A 20371-nucleotide genomic window follows, 5' to 3' on the forward strand; every position below is an offset into this window, starting at 1 on the left:
CGACAAGACCAATTCAGGATGTATTAACACGAATAAAAAAAATAGAACACAAAATCTTCATCAAATTTGTATGTCATTTTAACAAAGCTACATAATAAATCTACAGTTTTTGTTATTTTTCCTAAGCAAAACGCGTTAAATTAACAACAAAAAAAGAGTTATAATTACTATTATTTTACTCAGGCACTGGTTAAGGCGACTATGTGATCACTAAGAGGGTCCTTCCTGAACAAGTGCGCTTTGAAGTTTTACGTCTTTGTATGTGGAGAATTGTGACTGGTCCAAATACATCAACTGCATGCTGACTATAGCGAATCGGAAACCTGGGATTAGGAAAGGGGCGTGGTTTCAATGCCCCAAAGCAAAACTACACGTGTCTGGAATTCTAATCTCAGTCATGAGTAGCCAGTTATTACAGTTAAATATTACAGTTATTACAGCTGAATTAAAACAGTAGGTTTGAACCTCACTTATTCATCATCTATACTGCTTTATCCTGTTTACAGTGTTGTGGGGGGGCCTGGAGTCTATCCCAGGAGACTTAAAGCATACACAGACCCAAGGTGGGAATCGAACCCAGACCCTGGAGATGCACAGGGATGGTGCTAACCATTACACCACCTTGCCGCAAGGTTCAATTCTGTAATCCTGTAAATGTTCTTTAAAGGTATTAAAATTATGACAAAAGATGAACATTTTGCATAACGTTTTTACTTTTTTATATCCCAAAAAAATGGCTTAAACTGAAAATAATACCAGCAAACAATCTTGCAGCAGTCTTCCTCGAGGAGAAAAGACATTGTTGATTTACTGCATGTCATAAACAATATCAAATAAAAGAGGGGGTGGGAAATGTGTAAACCTAAAGATACAACTTTACAAAGTACCTTTTCAGAAAACAATAATAAAGATGCAAAAAAAGAACATGATGAACAAAACACCCTGATAACCATACATTTATATATTTTCAAAATTAGGGAACTTTCTTGACCCAGTACATCATTTGAGCTGAAACTTAACCAAAGCAAATCTACCCTGAGGATCTGGGATGCTGTGACAAATTCAAAGTACAAAATGACACAAATTTTGTATATAAAAAAAAAAAAAAAAAAAAAAAACTAAAACGTGCATAAATGTTTGCACTGCTACTTTGTGTGAATACACTTTCACACACTTATACAAACATAAATACTGTTGTGCAATGACATTAAATTATGCAATGACACTTTAGTGGTATATGTCAACTACACTATCAATCACCAGCAGGCGTTTCAATTCTGAAAGCTTGCTGTAAATCAAATCGAACTTTTCCAATGAGACAACCTTCCACCATTGCAAGACATTGCAAATGTTCCTGAAGAATACCCCCCCCCCCCCAAACAAACAAAAAACATACTGTGTAATAAACATAAAGCTGAATTTCAATGGTGTTAAAGGCTATAATACAAACACACTTGTACTTGCTACATTCTAATGTAGATGTTCATCTTAATAAATGCACAATAGTTCAATCTTTTTCATAACTATAAAACACACAAACCAAAGAAAATATTCTTTCTGAATATCAAAAATATAGTAAAAAAAAAATATACAAAAGTATTATGCAAGAAATCAGTGCCTTTTTTTCTACTTTCAGTTTTAAAACAAAGTACTTGGTTTTCTTCTTAGATGAATACTAAATACAAACCTTTTCATTCAAAACCCCTTTGTATTTCAGCTGTTTCTGGATACTGTCAACAACATCCTTGTATACTTGTGTTTAAAAAAACCAACAACTCATAAATCATTGTGAATGCTCAAATGAACTCCACACACAGGTTTATGTTAACAGTTTGTAATTTGACGGATTAAACGAAAGGGCTTGCGTATATTTTTTTTTTGCAATGCACTTCCGTGCTATGTGAAAGCTGTGAAGCTTTAAAAGTCAAGGGAGACCGTTGGTTATAAATAATAGCATTGTCAGCTCTGTGGTGTAAAACAAATTTAGTGGACTGAAATAAATAAACCTGTTGCAGGGATCTCGGCAGTCGTCCACTCTACAGTCTAGCATGAAAGGGCCAAGTGGAGCAAAGCCGGCATCGGTTTTAGAAAAGGCAATACATGGGGGGGTAATTTGTTTCTGTTTGAGTTACGGCTGACGTCACAAGTCTCAAGAGTCACAAGAGTCTCTGTATGCTCTGTAAATGCAGGCTGAAAATCCACTAAGCCTTATTAAAAGCAGTTAAATGAACTAAGCCATTATTTCAACCAAGATAGAACAGAAAGCATTCAGCATTGCATACACCACATGGCCTGTTAACAAACGAAACTAATGGTCTGTCCTGAGTGTGACAGAGCTTTTTCTTCTGTCCTTTGGTAAGAGTTTGTCTTTCCTGTTCTCACTTGTATCCTGATTTAGTCTAAAAGAAAACATGTCTACTGGTAGGCCATTACTTGGTCAGGTCTATGATGAGATGGAACAAAACCTCAGTTCACTGATTTATTAATTTATTCCCCACGTCCTCCTTTTTGCCATCATGTATCCACCATCTTTTTAAAAGGAGGAGGTTGTAGAGTCTGGGAGGGCCCCGCTCAGGTAGCTGCTCACTGGATGCAATGGTGTTGGACATGGAGTGGGGTTTTGACCTGAGCAGCCGGTCACAGGTGAGACCGACAGACCACGAAACAGCAAGTCCATGGAAGGAAGAAGGGGCTTCAGAAGACTGACGGGGCAGAAGGCCGAGCCTCCGTGAGGTGTGAAGTTCACTTTGTTGGGGTCGGGGCAAGAGGGCTGAGCAGGGGAAAGACCATGGCATGGAGAACTAGAGAAAAGACAGGATTAAAAAAAATTAATTAATAAAAAAAAAAAAAAAAAAAAAAAAAAGAGTACCAGTTATTTGGTTGTGATGTATGAGTATAACACTAGAATGACATTTTATATTAGAGGTATAAACAGGACACTTGCAGTAAAAGATTTGTGCAGATACAGATATAATCAAGCACTAAAATAGAACGGAGACTATACAGTAGCTGTTAACTTTCATCATCACAAGCAAAAAAATAACAATTAATCATGAGTGATTAAATAAATCCAGTATGTTAGGTATTAGGTAAGTGTTTGTCTTTCCTGTTCTCACTTGTCTCCTGATTTAGTCTAAAAGTAAACATGGCTACTGGTACAGTAGGCCATTACTTGGTCAGGTCTATGATGAGATGGAAGTACAGGAATAAACAATACTTTATTCCTTAATAAACAATACTTTATTCCTTTAATTAAATTTAATGTATCTGTACTTGAGTAGTTTCTGCATGTGATACTTTTTACTTCTGCTGACTACATTTATTGCCGTAAAACCTGTACTTTTACTCACTACATTTTAAATACAGACTTTTTATTTTTAGATCATGATGTTACAAAAGTGCAATCTAATCATAAGCGTTTACACCGTCACTTACACCATATTGTGACCTCTGGTACCCAAGCTGCCATAAAACTATTCAGAAAACTCATCAATGCTAAAAGTTATTAAACATCCTAGCTGTAATGTCCTTTTTGTAAAACGTATGCAGTGCTTTGTCCAGCCATGTTTATACCAACCAGTCAATTTATTACAATAACCTGGCAAAAAATATCTGACACATATATAAGAAAATATAATTGGCCTAAAACATTTGATCACTTATAAAAAGTTTCTTGAACGTGCAAAGAATCTGGACAGAGTCAATGACTTGTCCATTTATTTACTCGTTATCAATTTAAAATGTTAAAAATATGAACATTTTAAGTTTCTATGTGGAGTTCTCTATGTACTTTTACCTGGGTAAAGAAATTAAAGTGGCACTTATACTTGTAGTGAAGTACATTTTAAGGCAATTTGTACTTTTATTTGAGTAATGAGTTTGTGTACTTTTTCTTCCCTTAGGGTGTGAACCCTAAAGAATTACAGCTCACAGGCTTTTCAAAATGATGTCTAATCGATATAAAAAGCAAACCCATTTTAACAGTTTGTGATGTAAAAAAAATTAAAATAAATAATTAGATCTTTTCAATCATTAATAATGTCACCTCTGATTGGGTCTAAACGTGAATCATTTGGCCATGAAGCCATTCCTTTGTTGACTTGGATTTGTGAATTTAATTGTTATGCTTGTGTTCGGAAGGTGACATTTTTCTGGAAAGTGACATTTTACAGACACCCGCAGGGTTTTGTGCCAAAATAGACTTGCATTGGTAAACTAAATTTCATACCATAATAATCCATAGTAATACTGTGGTATTTCTAATCTTCCCATAGTAGGCACTTTAGGACTTAGTACCAGTGCAGCGTTGCAAACTCCACAGTAAGGAAAGTAGCAACCGTTTGTCTTAAAAGTCGCTAGATGACATCATTGCCTAATTTGCACAATTGCCCATTCGCTTGCAATTGTAATGGACACTCTAGGAGAAAGAAATTACATCATAGGAGAGCTAAAAAGTGATCACAGGACTGTAAATATGTTAAGGACTGCTCTAATTTTTTTAGTTGATTTTGTCATTTGGATTAAAAAAAATTGTCTATGGACAAAGGAACACACACAGTGGACGAGGTGCACTGAAAAATTGCAAGACTGCAAGGCAAATGTTGACAAATAATTTGCTGTGAAAGGCTACGGTGAGACTGACCACCTGTGAGTGTTCACGGCAGCACCTGTTGCTTGTTGAGGACAGTAACTGCAGAACGGTACATGCTTTCACATTTCACAAGTCTCCAAAAGTTCTAAAAAGTCTCCAACAACACCAAAAAAAGGCCCTAAATTTATTGCTAGTCATTTTTTGACCAAAAAAAAAAGTCACCACGAGGGTTTGGAAAGTAGCCAGATTTAGCAAAGAAAGTCGCGAAGTTGACTACACTGGTACTTCAATGGGTACATACAGTATTGGGTATCACAAGTTCAACAGGTCTGATATGGTGTGTTTGTACATACAGTACCATATTAGATATCTCAGTACATTCTTCTATTCTGGTACAGGCAGCACTATAACATTTATAAAAGTACATGGTAGAACAATGTACCATATTACAGTTTCCACATTATAAAAAGATGTGTGCATTTGCTGTTAGTTCTTTTATTTATTATTATTATTATTATTATTATTATTATTATTATTATTTTAAGCTGAATTTTGTTGGTTGCTTAATCACATTAAAGAGGGAAAAAGATCTGACACTAATTCTCCTAAAAAAAGTTTTTTTTTAATTAATAAGAACCTGCTTTTTACCAGAAGTGTGTAGATTGCTTTATCCCCTGTATATATTCTCTTGAAACTTGTGTGTCCTTTACAACTACCTCTTCACATATCCTCTGCTTAGCTTCTGTAATATCCCCACACCCTTCCTGTCATTTATGTCAAAACCAAGTTTACTCTGGTGAAAAAGCTAATCTTTGCCCTCAACTACTGTAGATTTCAGTTGTGCGCTCCATGTTGGCAGAGCGCAGAGAAAACGTTGCCACCTTATTATTCTTGGATTCTTGGTTTTCCTTTCTTAGCTCGTGTTACTCTCGGTGTGGTGTTTTGTCACCGTGCGCGTTTTTGCAAGATCTCTCCAGAAACACGCGTCTTAGTTGGTGTAAATCCTACTCCAGACTGCACTACATTAGGTGTGAATGTGTGTATGTGTGTGTGTGTGTGTCCAGTACACCTATCCTGAATGGCAACTACGCTAATTCTCTCCATCTTTTCTGTATTTTTCTACCCATCCCGAGGCATCTGGAGATTGTACCAGCTTTAGTAGACAAAGGCCAACCCTGCGAGGTTTTTAAGGCATCCAGAGAAGGACCAGCTCCAGCTGGATTCTGCTTTATGATGGCTGAAGCTACACATCCTGCTCCTGTGCTTCCAGTGATCCAGACCCCATCTGCCCTCTGCACCTACTGACTCCCTGTGCTGAACTGGACTTCATGTTAATCTACACATTTTCTGTTATATTGAACTTTCACCTGCACAACACACATGATGTTATCTCTATCTGTTATCACCCAGATGAGAATGGGTTCCCTGTTGAGTCTGGTTCCTCTCAAGGTTTCTTCCTATTGCCATCTTAGGGAGTTTTTCCTTGCCACCGTCGCCCTTGGCTTGCTCATCAGAGACATTTCATTCATCATTTATTCATCTCATTATTATCTAGACACATTTTTCTCACACATACACACTTCCAAATATTTTCTTTACTTTTCTAAAAAAATAAACAATTTTTTAATTTTTTGTGAAGCTGCTTTGAGACAATGACCATTGTTAAAAGCGCTATATAAATAAAATTGAATTGAATTTTGTGTGTGTGTGTGTGTGTGTGTGTGTGTGTGTGTGTGTGTGTGTGTGTGTGTGTGTAGCTCCTTCCTGAAATCATAACCCTTTAACATTACTGGATTGTCTCCAAATCCACCTTGGCTCTGACCGGGACGAAGCAGTTTACTGATAAGACTTGATGTTCAGCAGCTGTTTTTGATTGGTTTAAAGAAATCATTTGCTTCTGTTGGCTTAAAGGAAGCGGAGTTCTGTGGCTTTATGTCTGTTGCACCTGCCAACCTGTGTGGTTATGATGGACTGTGTAGGGGCTGCACAGGAGCCGAAGTGTAAAAGGAATAATGACTAAATGATGCTTAAAGTCAAGCATAAGTCTTAGAAATCATGCACAAAAGCATTGTGGTATACATACTGATTACCATTAGGAATATATTTACCTCACTCACTCACTGTCTGTATTGTTTTATCCTGTATTCAGAGTCGAGGAGGGCCTGGAGCCTATCCCAGAAGACTTAGGGCTTGAGGTGGGGTTCACCCTGGACAGGATGCTAAATTTAGGAAGGTCAATTAGCCTAAGCAGCAGGTCTTTGGACTGTGGGAGGAAACCAGAGTACCCAAAGGAAACCCACCGAGCACGGGGGGAGGGGTGTGATCCGAGACAAGAATCTTACCCTCACCCCCTTTAAGTGCAAAGCCACAGTGCTAACCGCTACACCAACGTGCCACCTTGTGGGAAATAAAAAAAAGAGAGAGATTTACTCACAAGGCTTCCTCAGATACACGGACTCTCTCACAGCCTTCCGGAGGCTCTCTCTGGAAGGCGTAGGTCTTGTTGGGGAGGGGCGACGAGGACGGTGCGTCAATCACATATAAAGGAGGCGAAGGAGTGGGATCCAGTGGGCCACACACTACCATACCTAAATCACAGGGACGGAGGGAGGGAAAGAGAGAGAGAGAGAGAGAGAGAGAGAGAGAGAGAAATCTTGTTAAATCTGTTTGTTAAACGTTCCAAAAGCATTGTAGTTAAAATCATAATAAAAAACCTATTGTGGTTGACAAAATGTTTAGCCAAAAAAAAAAAGAAAAACAAATCTAGATCCTTCAACATGTTAGGAATAAACATATTCAACTGGCTTGTTGTCTCTTAATATAATTTTGTTAATCACTAACACCAGGAAATTTGTTTGGCTGGTTTACCTAACCAGATGTCTTTCCAGTTGTCATGTCACCCAATAATAATCTGCAGCTCAGACATGATCAAATGAGCTTATGTGAAACCCTGGGCAAAGAATGTTTTTTTGCCTCGTAATAGTCTTTTAAGACCACATTTATTTAAGTCTGTTAATAAATTGATATGACCTATATATTCAGAATCAGGCATCCAAGAGGATTTATGTGTTTTTACATAAAAACTGACATGGGAAAAATAATACAAAAATCTCAAAATGCCACAAGTATTCATAATGTCGGAGATAGCGTAGCACATTTTTGTCTTCCCATCAAATCAAATAGGGTCAGCGCGCCCTCACTGGACCTACCGGTGTCCTCTACAGGGCAGGGTGACTGTGAGGGGGAGAGCAGACTGGGGGAAAGGTCACTCTGAGAGCCGCTGCTGCACCTCTGCACTGGAGCAGGTGCTCTGTGACCATCTGGCACGTCCAAGATCTGTTCAGTAAACATACACAAACACATGAAGAAGTGTTATGAAGAAGCCATACTGAAGCCTTGCTGTACGGTTAGGACGACTCTGGTGTGATGGACAGGTTAGTTTGTCAGGGTGTTATTCCCCTCAACTCAAAAAAAAAAAAAAAAAAAAAAAAAAAGGTGGGAGCACTAGAGATGGGGGAGGAAAAAAACCTGTAAAAAGCATTACAATTGTTTCATGCAGCAATTCATGATGTTGAACCTAATTAATTTTTTTAAAACACATTTGTAATTTATACATACGTTTTATGTGCTAGACATAGAAAAGTGTTGCTGTTCCTCTATAATTTTACAGGTGGGGATTTTTTACTATTCACACAGTTGTAAATTATTTGCAAAGTTTGTTTAGAATTTAAATACAATCTTAAGAAATCTTAGTACTTACAGAATTGCAATACAAATTAAATTGGCACCTAGTTATCAGGATAATATGGTACATAACCCCTATTTAATCGTATCTTCTGGTGTTCTGGATATCACAGATAAGCAGTGTAAGACACGAAACAGGAATTGAACCCTCAACACTAGAGGTGTTAAGACCATGGTGCTAATCATTATGCCACCACTATTTAATATTTCACAGGTAAAATGTTGTTGTAATTACTGTTTCATGTCTTTTCCTCATTTAAATAAACAGAATGTTTTCTAACAGGTTATTTTTTTTGCATTCAGTCTGACTGCGCTTTTGATCTGTGATTGTTCACTGCCACTTTGAAACAAAAATAGTTCAAAGAAAACAGAAACAAGGTTTTGATCTGTAAACATATCTTATTGCTTAGGTTAACTTTGTATACCTGCAAATAAAACAGGTACAGTAAGTAACCAGCTTACAAACGAGTTCTGTTACGGGAGCAAGTTCGTAAGTCAGGCGAAAAGAGTTTTGTACACCTTTGACACAAATATAGAATGTAAAGGATAATTAAAAAAACACAGATTTGGTGTTACGGTTCCACATTATGCTCTTGCGAGACTGCACCTCCAAATCGCCAATGGAATCCCAGTGATGCACCCTTGTTTAAAGGGAGCTCCGGGAAGAAAACGCTACATGGTGTTCACTGTGAACTTGAAAACATGCCATTTTGTCTTAGAGAGGACTTACTGTACTCAAGTAATGTATTATCTAAAACTTGTTGTAAATTGAATGAATGTATTCATGCATTTTCAACTTAAGAAAAAACATGGCTAATGCTTAATCGTGTGTACATAATGTCTGACCTTGTGCTGTTCTTCAACTGTCTCAGACACAAAGACGCCTTCCAGCTCCAGGTTAAGCCCCTCTACACTGCGCCGCAGTCTGGGAGCCAGTCTGCTTAGGGGCAACAGAGAGATGGTCTGCGTGCACACACACACACACACACACACACACACACACACACACAGAACAAACATAATATCTAAGCAAGTGGAAGTAATTAAGTAATTGGAAGTAATTAAATTTAACATTTTCAAATGTTTATGGACAAAGTATATGTGAGTCAGTGTAAGGATCACTGTTCGAGGAATTCTTTTTTTTTTTGTTTATTTTCTGTAAAGTAAATCACAAAATTAAAACAAAAAGATTATTGCAAAACTGTAAAACTAAATCCTAGAGCACAGGGTTTTTAGCCCAATTTCATAAATTATTTATTTATTTTTTCTCAGTGTCTGTCTTAACAACATTTATGTATAATTAAGTGAAATTTTTCATTTAATTTAAATTTACCTTAAATGTTTATTTAAATTAAATTAATTTTTTAAAGTTAAAATGACCCAGAGGGCTACTTCATTAGGTATACCGTACCTGTTCAAACAGTGGTGGTGCTCATGTAATGGTGGTGGAGAATTTTTCTTGGCCCACTTTGGGCCCCTTAGTACCAAATGAGCATCATTTAAATGCCACAGCCTACCGGAGTATGAGTATCTGTCTCTTTTTCACCACGGTATCGATAACATGTCGTTTCACAAAGCTAAAATCATCTCAAACTGGTCTCCTGAATGTGACAATAAGTTCACTGTACTCAAACGACCTCCACAGTCACCAGATCTCAATCTAATAGAGACCTTAGGGGACGTGGTGGAACGCAAGAGCCATACGAGGATATGTGTCCGACAAATCTCCGGCTAATGCATGATGCCATCATGTAAATACGGACCAAAATGTCTAAGAAATATTTCCAACAACTCGCTGAATTTATGGCAAGAAGAATTGCTGCGGTAAAAGTGGGCCTGACCCAGTCCTAGTACAGTGTACCTAATGAAATGGCCGGTGAGTGTATAATTTCTTTTCATGTCCTGTAGCACTGCATGTAGGCGAGGACAATTTAGGACTGCAGGGGAAAAAAAAAAGGTATGTAAACAGAAGTCTGGAGTGTAAAAACAACTTGATGTATTGCAGGGTATGAAGTGATTACAAATCAGAGTGCATCTTAAATCATGTGACTATTACATGACTCGGCACTTATGACCATTACAAACTGCAGCTTTAATACCACTTTTGGAAAGGTAGTGTTATGTATGGGGTGTTAACTGTGTGTGTGTGTGTGGGGGGGGGCGGTCTATACATAGTGTTAATTACAGTAGCTCAGTGACACCACCTCCTAAAATAAGACTCTATTTACATCGCTGTTGCTAGATGAACGTGAAACCGTTGTTTTATGAACGTCGTAACACTTATAAATCTACAAGATGCATTTACCCGTCACACCAGCAAACTAATAACAATGAACTAATAATCACGGACATGCATAAACACACTCGCACTTGTTTACGCAAAGTGTTTTTTCCTGTATTTGTACCTGTGTGGCTCCAGGCATGTGTGTGTGGATATTAGATGAGGCCTGGTGCTGGTGAAGGCGCTCGTGGACGGCGACAGGAGGTGCGTGTCTGGAGCGCTTCTGGAGCGAGTGCCTTAGCTTAGCGACCTGCCAAAAAGAAATATGAGAAATAGCAGACATGCCAAGATGAGCATGAGACTCGCCATATAGAGCAAGAGCAATTACTAAATAAAAAAAAGAAAAAAAGTGGTACTAAGGTTAATAAAATGCCATTTTAAAGTCAAAATCATTTCCATTTCCAAATTCCAATTTCAAATAAAAATTTTATTTGTCACATACACAGTACGATATGCTTATACGACTGCCCTGTGATCTTTAAAATATATATAAAATATATTTAATCAATAAGAAATAAGTCACGGAATAAAATATAGAAAAACTTTAGCTATAGAAGCTAAAAGCTTTAGCTAGAAGATAAAAACCAAAATATATTAAAAGAAATGTTTTTAACTTAGCTGAACAAATATTAAAAATTTAGCTGTGCAGGCTAAATACAAATACTACTCTTAGGAGGGGACACTCTCAGAGATGCTTTTTGTACGCTACTGATATTACCGCCCACTAGGGATGGGAGTCACCACTCGATAATGCCTAGGTGGCAATTCGATTAAAATCATCATTCTGTAAGTATCATGATTTTATAAATATCCCAATTCAATATTATATTCTTTTACAACTTTAACATCTTAAACCCTTAAAAAAAACATAAAAAAACTAAGTTGAATAATACCTCAAAAGCTTTACACCATAACTTTATTCAACAGCTTCACAACTGAATTGATCATAACTAATTAAATGTATCCCATTCCTTTTAACATTAGACAAACTTTAACAATACAAACTTCACATATAAAAAGATTAACATTCAATTTAAAATTATTATTACATAGTTATTTTTAAACAAACCTAGGAAATTACCTAGGACCTAATTTACTTGCAGAGTTTGGGGGAAAAAAAAGGTTTTAAATGAGAAGAATCTTGATTCATAACCAAATTAAATTTTTCCTCCATCTCTTCTCTTGGCACAGAATCGGTTATGTCCAACGTGATCGGTTATGGCTGATCAAGCTGACAACCTCTCAGATCGACTATTGTAAATGTAAGAAATCCTTAAAAAATCCATTTTGAAGCCAACATGGCGACACGTGAATTAGCACACGAAAGAATCGTGATGACTTTTGGGGTTTTTTTCCCACTTAAACATACCTTCATATCAACCTTCATTATATTGACTCATTAATTAAAACCACAAACATTTTGGATAAACAAGTTTAAACGTATTACTGTACTTTATCAAGCCGACACTTTGGTCATCATACTTAGAAGTGTCATTATTTTCTTTCTTGCAACACTGTCAAACGCAACGACACTCCTTAATCATGCGGGTGTGATCAGAAAGTCAACTGTTAAAAAGCATTTGCAGTGTTCTGACCACTTTTGGTCGAACATTCTCACCCAGACACACATTTTAACACACACTACTTTGACCCCATAATTATTTAGTGTGTCTGAGAAGATACTTCAGTCAGTTCATTAATAATACAAATTTAATTGTATAAATAAAAACTACAAAAAACTACAAAAAAGGTAATAAAATTTAATTTTAAGATCCGTATTCACACTTTATTACGAAGCACTGACCTCTCTGAGGTGCTCAGCGCTGCCCCATGATGCCGAGCGCTTGTGCCCGGCTCCACCTCTTCTTCCCCGGGTTTCTTCGGTCCACGAACTGGGAGTCTGAGAAAGCAAGAAACAGCGCAACAGATAGCGAGAGAAAGTGTTTATTACGCAAGATCGACCATGTGACACTCCTAAGGCGTAATACAGTAATCAGATTTTCAAGCCGATCGAGCACTGCGTATTCTGCTTATGAGTCTCTTTCACCCAGAACGAGGTTGCTGAATACTCTACATGATACAACCAACCCCGGTATTATCATGTATCTAGCATTGCGATGCACCAGATCGTGTTACCCATCTGTCAGTTTTGTGATGGAAGTGAAAGAGGTTTGCTTCCCTCACTGACTCTATTTGAATATCATACAAAGAGCAAGCAACACACCTGCTATGCACCTGTGACACACTCACACAGCTGTGTAAATGCTAAACTGTAAAACTGTATATGTGATCTCGAGTACACCTCCTGCCCCATTTCGGTCTCGACTCTATACACATTTAAACCCTCAGACTTGTACACCAGCATGCACACACACACACACATACCGCCATGACACCTCGGGCCTTTGGTTTGCGTACCCACAACCTGAGAGGAAGTAGCAGGCTTCAGGTATTGCAGACAGCCTTCAGCGTAGCGACCGTTTAGCTTCACCGACATGAGCGTCACCCTGCAACAGCTGCATCATGCTTCCTCTCCGGGTCTCGGTGGCTAAAGATGATGTGTGCAGGTTTGCTGCAAGGCAATTCTCTATCTCTCGCTCTTTTTCTCTCTGTGTGTCTGTCTGGCTCTTCAGTTTCTCTGATACAGGAGTAGGAATGTTTCACGTCGCTCCACGATGAGGTCACAACATGCCGTCGTCAGCGAGCTGTAAATTTCACACATGACAAAAGGGGTCATTTGGTACCGGCGCTGCACCAGCGCTTATAGGTGGATCGGGGGACCGGAGGTGGGACGCTCGGGTGAAGGTCATGTGCTGAACACCTTCCCTGTGTAACGCTTGTGTTAAATTTAGACCGCCCTCCTCCCTTTCGACATCAATCCAACCATTTAATGAAATAAGGAGACCAGGAGGCAAAGGGTCAGCGGCTATAAACAGAGCAGCGGTATCTGGGGGAGACGCAGAGGAATACATGACTGGGGTAAAGTTTCAAAGGGGAGAGGGGATTTCGGGTTATGATAGTGTTTGTGCATGTTGAGGGGGGGGTCGTGTTAATGTATAAAGACAAACAACACGTCAGGAGTGTCTTATTTGATATAGTAGGCTGAGAGTGCAAAATAATTAATGAGCAAAAAAAAAAAAAGACGATATCAGCGGCGTTCAGGCCAAACTGGGAATTTCCTGTGCATGAAGGCGTAAAACCGATTGCTATTTACGGAAGACTTCAAGCACAGTACAGAGAGGAGACTCTTTGCCGAGGTAACGGTGCAAACTTCTTAAAGAAGGCTGTACATCCGTGAAAGGTGATCAGAGCTGAGGTTCCCATGAACACTCGACTGCTGGAAATTGATGGATAACTTGTCACCAAGTGCTTTCAAAAGAGATCCATCTGTCTGTGGAAACTGTACACACAATCATTTGCGAACACCACTTGAACATTTCAGGATCGCAGCTTGGAGTTACTCACACATCCCCTCCGAGCCATTTCCCTACATTTGGGAGTTCCTGGGAGGCCAGTGTTTTGAACGTAAAATAGGCAGTCTGAGAAAACTTTCTGCCTTGATGGTATTAAGCACTAGTGAAATGCTAGAACGAGTGAATTAGTGTAATACAGTAAATGTTAGTAATACAGTAAAAGTTTTTACTCTCATACACGTGGTCTGTTGCAGTTTAATTTATAAGACCACTGTCCAAACTATCCTCCGTGTCCTGTTTACCTGTATGAAACAGCAAAAAAAGGGCAGCGTTTGTATTCAACACATTTGCAAACCTACATCCCTCCCCTAAAAAAACTCTAAGCTACAAAAAGCTCATGGCTCTGGTGTATAAGCAAGATTCTTGCCTCATAAATCAAAAGGCGATCAGAGGAATGTTTCTTTTACCTCGACACTCGGTGAGATCTGATACAATGCCCCTAAGGACCACTCTTATTAAAGCCTTTTTTTTTTCCCCGAAGTTATCTTTCCCACTGCAATTTTACAGGCAAGGCAAACGATCTGAACATTCCCAAAGCCTGGCCAATCCCATAATCACCGGCTTGCTTGGTGCATTACAAGCCCAAACCAGGCCCGCTGAACGCTCTTCTCACGTTACACTGTGTGAAATCTGGCTGTGATTAAGTGGCAGGTGATGCATGTGACTTATTTCTGCAGAGTTTATTTTATTGCCGAAATAAAATGCACAACGAGTATCAACACCCTTTGTATGAGAGCTAATTTAATAATGGTGTTTAAAATGTAATCATATTTTAATCATGGCAAAAATAAGAAAGAATGAAAGAAAGAAAGATGACCACAGGGTGGCTGGACAGGAACTCTGTGCCCTCTTCGCATGCATGATCATACGATAGAATTAAACGAGACCTATGGCAAGCGAAAAAAGTGTGCTTGCATGCACTACTCGACACACTACTTGACACAGGCCTCTTCCCTGATCTGTGCATCTATTTTCACTTTAAAAATTCATGCCTGGACTAACACCCCGTCATATTAACAAGAAAGCACAACAATACTGTGCGTCTTGTTAAGCTCACATAAATTCTAACTGGTTAGAACTAGAACGTCTGATGATTAATCACAGGTCTCTACAAATACTGCACGTTGATACTAGATCTCTGCTGAATATTTGGTTCTCAATGGTCAAAGAGTGTTGAACAATTTTGCAGCAATATCGCAGGTTTATTTTTCATTATTAATACGCTCATGTGTATTTGTATTGTTGTTTCTACGGCAACTGTATTCACTGGGACCCTCAGTAAAATGGGTGTTGAAATGTTGATTATTCGTTCTACTAAAAAAAAAAAAAAAAAAAAAAAACTTTTATGATTTGAGTCGTGGAATATTTACTTGCCATCAGGAAAGAAATTCCCGTTTTCTTCATTACATTCAAGTCGTCAGCTAACTTTGCTTTATTGCCACATCATGTTGCTGAGTCTAGACCTGACCAACTGAAGCAACCCCCGATCATAACACTGCCTCCAGAGACATGGAAAGTGCTTCATGCGCTTCCCTTCTTACCCTCACTCTGGGGTAGGGTCCGTCTGGACTCATCAGGTCACATGACCATCGATCCAAATTCCGATCTTAATGCTCCCTAGCAAACCGAAGCTGTTTCTCTGATTAGTCTCACTAACAAGCGTTTTCTCACTTGCTGAGAGTCCTGTGAGCTCCCATCACTTTGTGTATGTGGAAATCCTCTTACTTTCACTATTAAAATTTTCTGCTGATGTTTTTTTTTTTTTTTTTTTTTTTATGATGCAACTTGACTTTTTGTGAACACCAAATTGTTTTCAGCACCATATCCCTCTAGGGTTTGATAATACATTGAAGGATTTTTAATCTAGTTCTAGAAAGTTCAAATCTTCTTAGTTGTTTTCTTTGCTCGATACAGAGCCTGATAATCTGACCTTGTCTAAAATGGCAACTTTTGGTTTGACCAGGCAGTGTATAAACGGATCAAATGACATCATAAGATGAAGCGCCAATTATTGGTAAATTGCTGTGGTAAAAGAGGAAGAAAACACTTTCAGGAAATGCTGTCGATTTCCGTGTCAGTTTTGCTTTGGGCTACATCATACTTTCCTACGACAGTACACCTGGTCATGCCTTATTCCTTTAGGCAATGTACAAAGTGAGAATCAACTGCATAACTTCCTATAAACAATAAAAGGTAAGAGTGCAAAAGAAATTTGGGGAAAGTTTAGGGGGGAAAATGAAGCTGTAGTTTTTAAGCCATTAAATTAACAAGAACATAAAAAAAAAACTGAATAACTACAATATGTGTTATAACAGAACTAAAACTTTATGATGTTCATATTAGCTGTCAGAGCAAGTACTCTACCTGTGTAGCTTTGTCATTGACGCAGGTTACAGTCTGGCTTTCGGTCTGTTTGGGCCACTGGCCCTGCAGGTACGGCCCCACTAACGTGTCCAAGGACAGTGTCCGTCTCAGCGTCGGCTTCGGGGGACGAGACTTCGTTTTGGTCTCAACTGTAAAGACAGGAAAACACTTTACACTACAACTATATGATGATGACAACAAGCTACTAATTGTCTCTAGAGCATAATAAGTGGCCTCAGGGTTCGTACAGAGGCTGAATTTTTTTGGGGGGAGTGTTCTCTGGACAGCATCTTAACCTTGCACCTTCTGAGCATTACAAATTAATTCCATCATTCAGTCAGGTTATGGGGTGCTAGAGACAAGCATGTTGCGCACGGATGAAAGGAAGGAAATTATGTAGATTATGTCTAAAATAATATAACAGATTTATTAATAACTTTCAGATAATGAGTCATCAAAAAGGAGGCCATAAGTTCAGATGTTTCAGTTCAAACATGTCAAGGTTTTAAAGCATCCTGTGATAACCCTGTGCAGATCACTAACAAGAAAAATAAAATGTCCTCACAAGAGACCTATAGGTGGACAGGAAGCCAGTAAATAAACCATACTACATATTTTTCTGGGCCTTTTTTCTTTTTTGGTGCCAAAAATCCCACATTTCATCCCACTGGTTTCTCCTGACTCTAGGGTGAATTTACAGGTCAAAGTGCATGTACATAGTACACAGTCTGTGCAAATACAAAGTAGCCTCTACTAGAAGCAGATGGCGTCCTGCACCCTTTCCCCTCCTATGACTTAAGTTTTATTTATGCACGTTTGTTCCGACTGACGTAAAAAAGGCAGAGTTTTCCACTGCCTCTCTCATCACTGTAGCAAGTGTTATTGCTCAATCGTAGTTGTGGGCGATAGCAATGGCATCGTTTCAATGCCCAGTATCAGTGTCTGGCTGATACCGGGGGGGGGGGGGGGGGGGGGGGGGGGGGAATGGTGTCTCGAATATCATAGAAAGCATCAGATATCAGATCCTGTAGGAAATGCCAAAAATTGGTCATAGATGTGGATTGGATTTAAAGTCAAACAAAATCCACCAGAATCCGTAATGAGGCAGCTCAAAAAAAATTGTAAGGGTGAACATGCAGCACGTAATGTTAAATAAAAAAAAAAACTCTTTCTATCTAAGAGGTTAACTGTGTAATGCTTCAGACTAAATTTAAAAACAACTTAGTTTACTGTTCAAGTCAAACCAGGACTTGTGATAAATGTTCTCGTTGATGGAGGCAAGACTTTGGGCACAGTACAGTGATGAGAGTCTTGGTGCGGACGTTTTAAAGAAAGCCTTACTTCTGTCAATAATCATTTAGCAAGTGGAACGCCTGATCCTTGGAAATCAACAGATAACTTGTCGCAAACTTGAGGAAGAGATGCATCAGTCTGTGCACACAATTATTCAACAACACCGCTTGCACACTGCAGGAACTTGGCTGGGAGTAACTGTCACATCCCTGTAAGTCCTGACCTCACTTCAAGGCATTTCCACATGTTTGGGCCATTAAAGGAGTTCATGGGAGGCCAGTGTTACAAACGTGAAACCGGGCAGTCAGATCATGACTCTGGTGTACTGAGAAAACTTTCTACCTTGATGTAGCACTTTAATCATGCCATCAGTTTTGACTGACTGACGGCATGAATAAAGTGTGGTTAAAAGTGTAAAACAGCTGGCAAACTAGTCAATAAACATGCAGCAACCACCTGCACCTGACAGTGCCTCTGAACGCCACTTACGTCAAAAACATGTTTAACTGTATCTTCGCTCTGGTTTACTAACACACCATAGGTTTAATATCTGAGACAGGTGTTGTTTAGTCCCCAGTGTTAGGACATGGAATGACAAGACTGTCTCCACCCCTGTGGTCTGAAGACTCCACCAGAGCAGCGTTTGTCCCCAGCTCTCATTGTTACACTGTCCTCCTGCATTGTGCTGCTAAGGACAAACCACTGAGAGCTTGCTCGTTGCCAGCAGATGTTAAACCCCAATGTAAAAGCGTGCATGCGGTCTTCAGTGTGTTGCAAAACACCACAAACCCCCTGTGTAATGTCCCGCTAGGCTTGTCTCATCCCGCCCCCCTCCTTATGAGCACTTCTCCACACACACATAGCGAGCTGGTTACTAAAATAAACACAGCCTGGCACAAGGACTTGAGTTACGCACACGGCTCCTTTCTGAACTGAGAAGCACCGCAGCAACTCGGACCGTGTTCTGCAAGCGAGACCCCAACCTAACGCAATACACATAATGGCTTTACACTGTTACTTAAATAAAATGATTGCTTTTTAAGAGAGGCTCAAAATTCCTACAGGGACGGTGGTGTTAATGACTCTACCAGTCTTAAAGACCCAAAAATATCGTATAGTCTTATAATGAACGCCTGTGCAAAGGGAAGTGAGATGTTCTGAGGCTCGATAGACCAGTATAGAAAATGCAAACACAAGACCTAATAAAACCATACTACTCAGTGTGCTTAGAAAATAATAAACTAATAAATAAATTAACTTGATCCTAAAGAAAAGGGTGCTTTTTTTTCTCTTTGCACAGGAACTCTTCCACTTTCGAGCGTGACTCACTCCGCAGGCTATAATAGCCCTTATTTGATCCATACCTGAAAAAAGTTCTTGCTCGTGCACGATTCGTTTGTTTGCAAAGCCAAAAAAAGGCATGCATGCGCACGGGAAATGATCTGTAAACGCGTGCACAGATCAGCCTTGTGTGCTGGCTGCTGTGTTTGCAAAATATCAGCCTGTAACACCAACTGAAAGCATGTGTAATGAGTATTCCCAGGCACTCCCTTCCTTTCATGTCCTCTAGCATCTCTCTCTCTCTCTCTCTTGTCTTGTTCTTCTTCTTCTTTTACACACATAAATAAAAACAGGAAAGCATTATAACCAACACCATGGTTAGATTTAAATACACATGCATCACACTAAGTCTAGTTGAAGCAAATAAAAAAAATTAAAAAAAAACAAGCATGACCTCAAACTGAGAATGTTGAATCTCTTGGATATTTTAAAAAGGTATCATGCATACCCGGTTTGGCATCTCTCCATCTCTGTGCTGGGGTTTTGGTGCTGTTGGTGCTGTTGTTGTGCAGCTGATAGGGAACTGTAGCTCGGAGAGGCTGCAGCCCGGCGCGAGACGACATCCCGAGCTCACGAGCTCGCTCTCTCTCTCTCGTCCGAGGATTTTTCTCTCACTTTCTTCACCAAAAGTCAAAATTTCTTTTTTTTAATAAAACAAAGTATTGACTACCAAGCTGTTTCCATACCAACCTACCCTAGCCCTTGTTCCGTTAATGCTAGCTCACTTCTACTACTGCTTTAGCTACCACGCAGCTACTAAGCTCTTTTGTGATTACAGCTAAGCGTCTTAAACTTTTTGTTTCTGTTATTATCACAAAGGCAAAGCCACCTCGTTAGTACCTTTTAAGGAATATTCCACTGTAACCAATCCAACATGACCAAACCGACTGTTACACGAGTATCTACACGCAGACCTAGTCGTAAAAAAAACGGTTAAAGTTTCTCGAGTCGTCTACATTGTTGGTCTCCTGCCAAACTCCGCTCCGCTCACACAGTCTGACAACAGCCAGCCTCCACGCTCGTGGCGGAGCGGGCGGAGCGTCTAAGCACACGCGCGGAATCTGGTTGGCTACTCAGAATTACTACTGTTATCCGATTGGTCGATGGGAGTATCAATTGTGTCAGGACCAGAGAGGGGCGGTATTGCGTAGTGAAAGTATCATATCGCGATCATTTAAGACGTACCTACGATACACGGCGTGTTTAAAGATGAATGGATCAGCTGGGGATTGTGTTTGATGATACTAATCTTTACCAAAATTAATTCTTAGTAAAATAACAAAG

The 20371-nt window shown here is 39.2% G+C and overlaps 1 protein-coding gene across 2 annotated transcripts; it reads right to left on the reverse strand.

The window, feature by feature from the left end:
- Nucleotides 1-1095: 1095 nt before the first annotated feature.
- fam117aa (family with sequence similarity 117 member Aa) lies at nucleotides 1096-20082 on the reverse strand. 2 transcript variants are annotated; one of them, XM_053515395.1, is made up of 9 exons: nucleotides 19928-20082; nucleotides 19536-19705; nucleotides 16454-16602; nucleotides 12421-12516; nucleotides 10741-10866; nucleotides 9182-9298; nucleotides 7801-7927; nucleotides 7026-7179; nucleotides 1096-2801 (listed from the first exon to the last, which is right to left on the reverse strand). In XM_053515395.1, the coding sequence occupies exons 2-9, from the start codon at nucleotides 19648-19650 to the stop codon at nucleotides 2534-2536; spliced, it is 1152 nt and encodes a 383-aa protein (XP_053371370.1). In that variant the 5' UTR covers nucleotides 19651-19705; nucleotides 19928-20082; the 3' UTR covers nucleotides 1096-2533. The 2 variants fall into 2 exon arrangements, with proteins under 2 accessions (XP_053371370.1, XP_053371369.1); XM_053515394.1 differs by having other exon boundaries at nucleotides 19536-20082.
- Between the last annotated feature and the right edge of the window lie 289 nt (nucleotides 20083-20371).

Source organism: Clarias gariepinus, chromosome 16, assembly GCF_024256425.1.
Source record: "Clarias gariepinus isolate MV-2021 ecotype Netherlands chromosome 16, CGAR_prim_01v2, whole genome shotgun sequence".
Classification (NCBI taxonomy): Eukaryota; Metazoa; Chordata; class Actinopteri; order Siluriformes; family Clariidae; genus Clarias; species Clarias gariepinus.

Excerpts from the sequence above, each read along its gene's own strand:
- fam117aa (XM_053515395.1), bottom strand. The coding sequence starts at position 19,650 with ATGTCGTCTCGCGCCGGGCTGCAGCCTCTCCGAGCTACAGTTCCCTAT. Across the intron at positions 16,603-19,535 it reads ATGGAGAGATGCCAAACCGG|TTGAGACCAAAACGAAGTCT; the intron begins GTATGCATGATA and ends CTGTCTTTACAG. Across the intron at positions 7,928-9,181 it reads CAGTTGAAGAACAGCACAAG|ATCTTGGACGTGCCAGATGG; the intron begins GTCAGACATTAT and ends TTTACTGAACAG.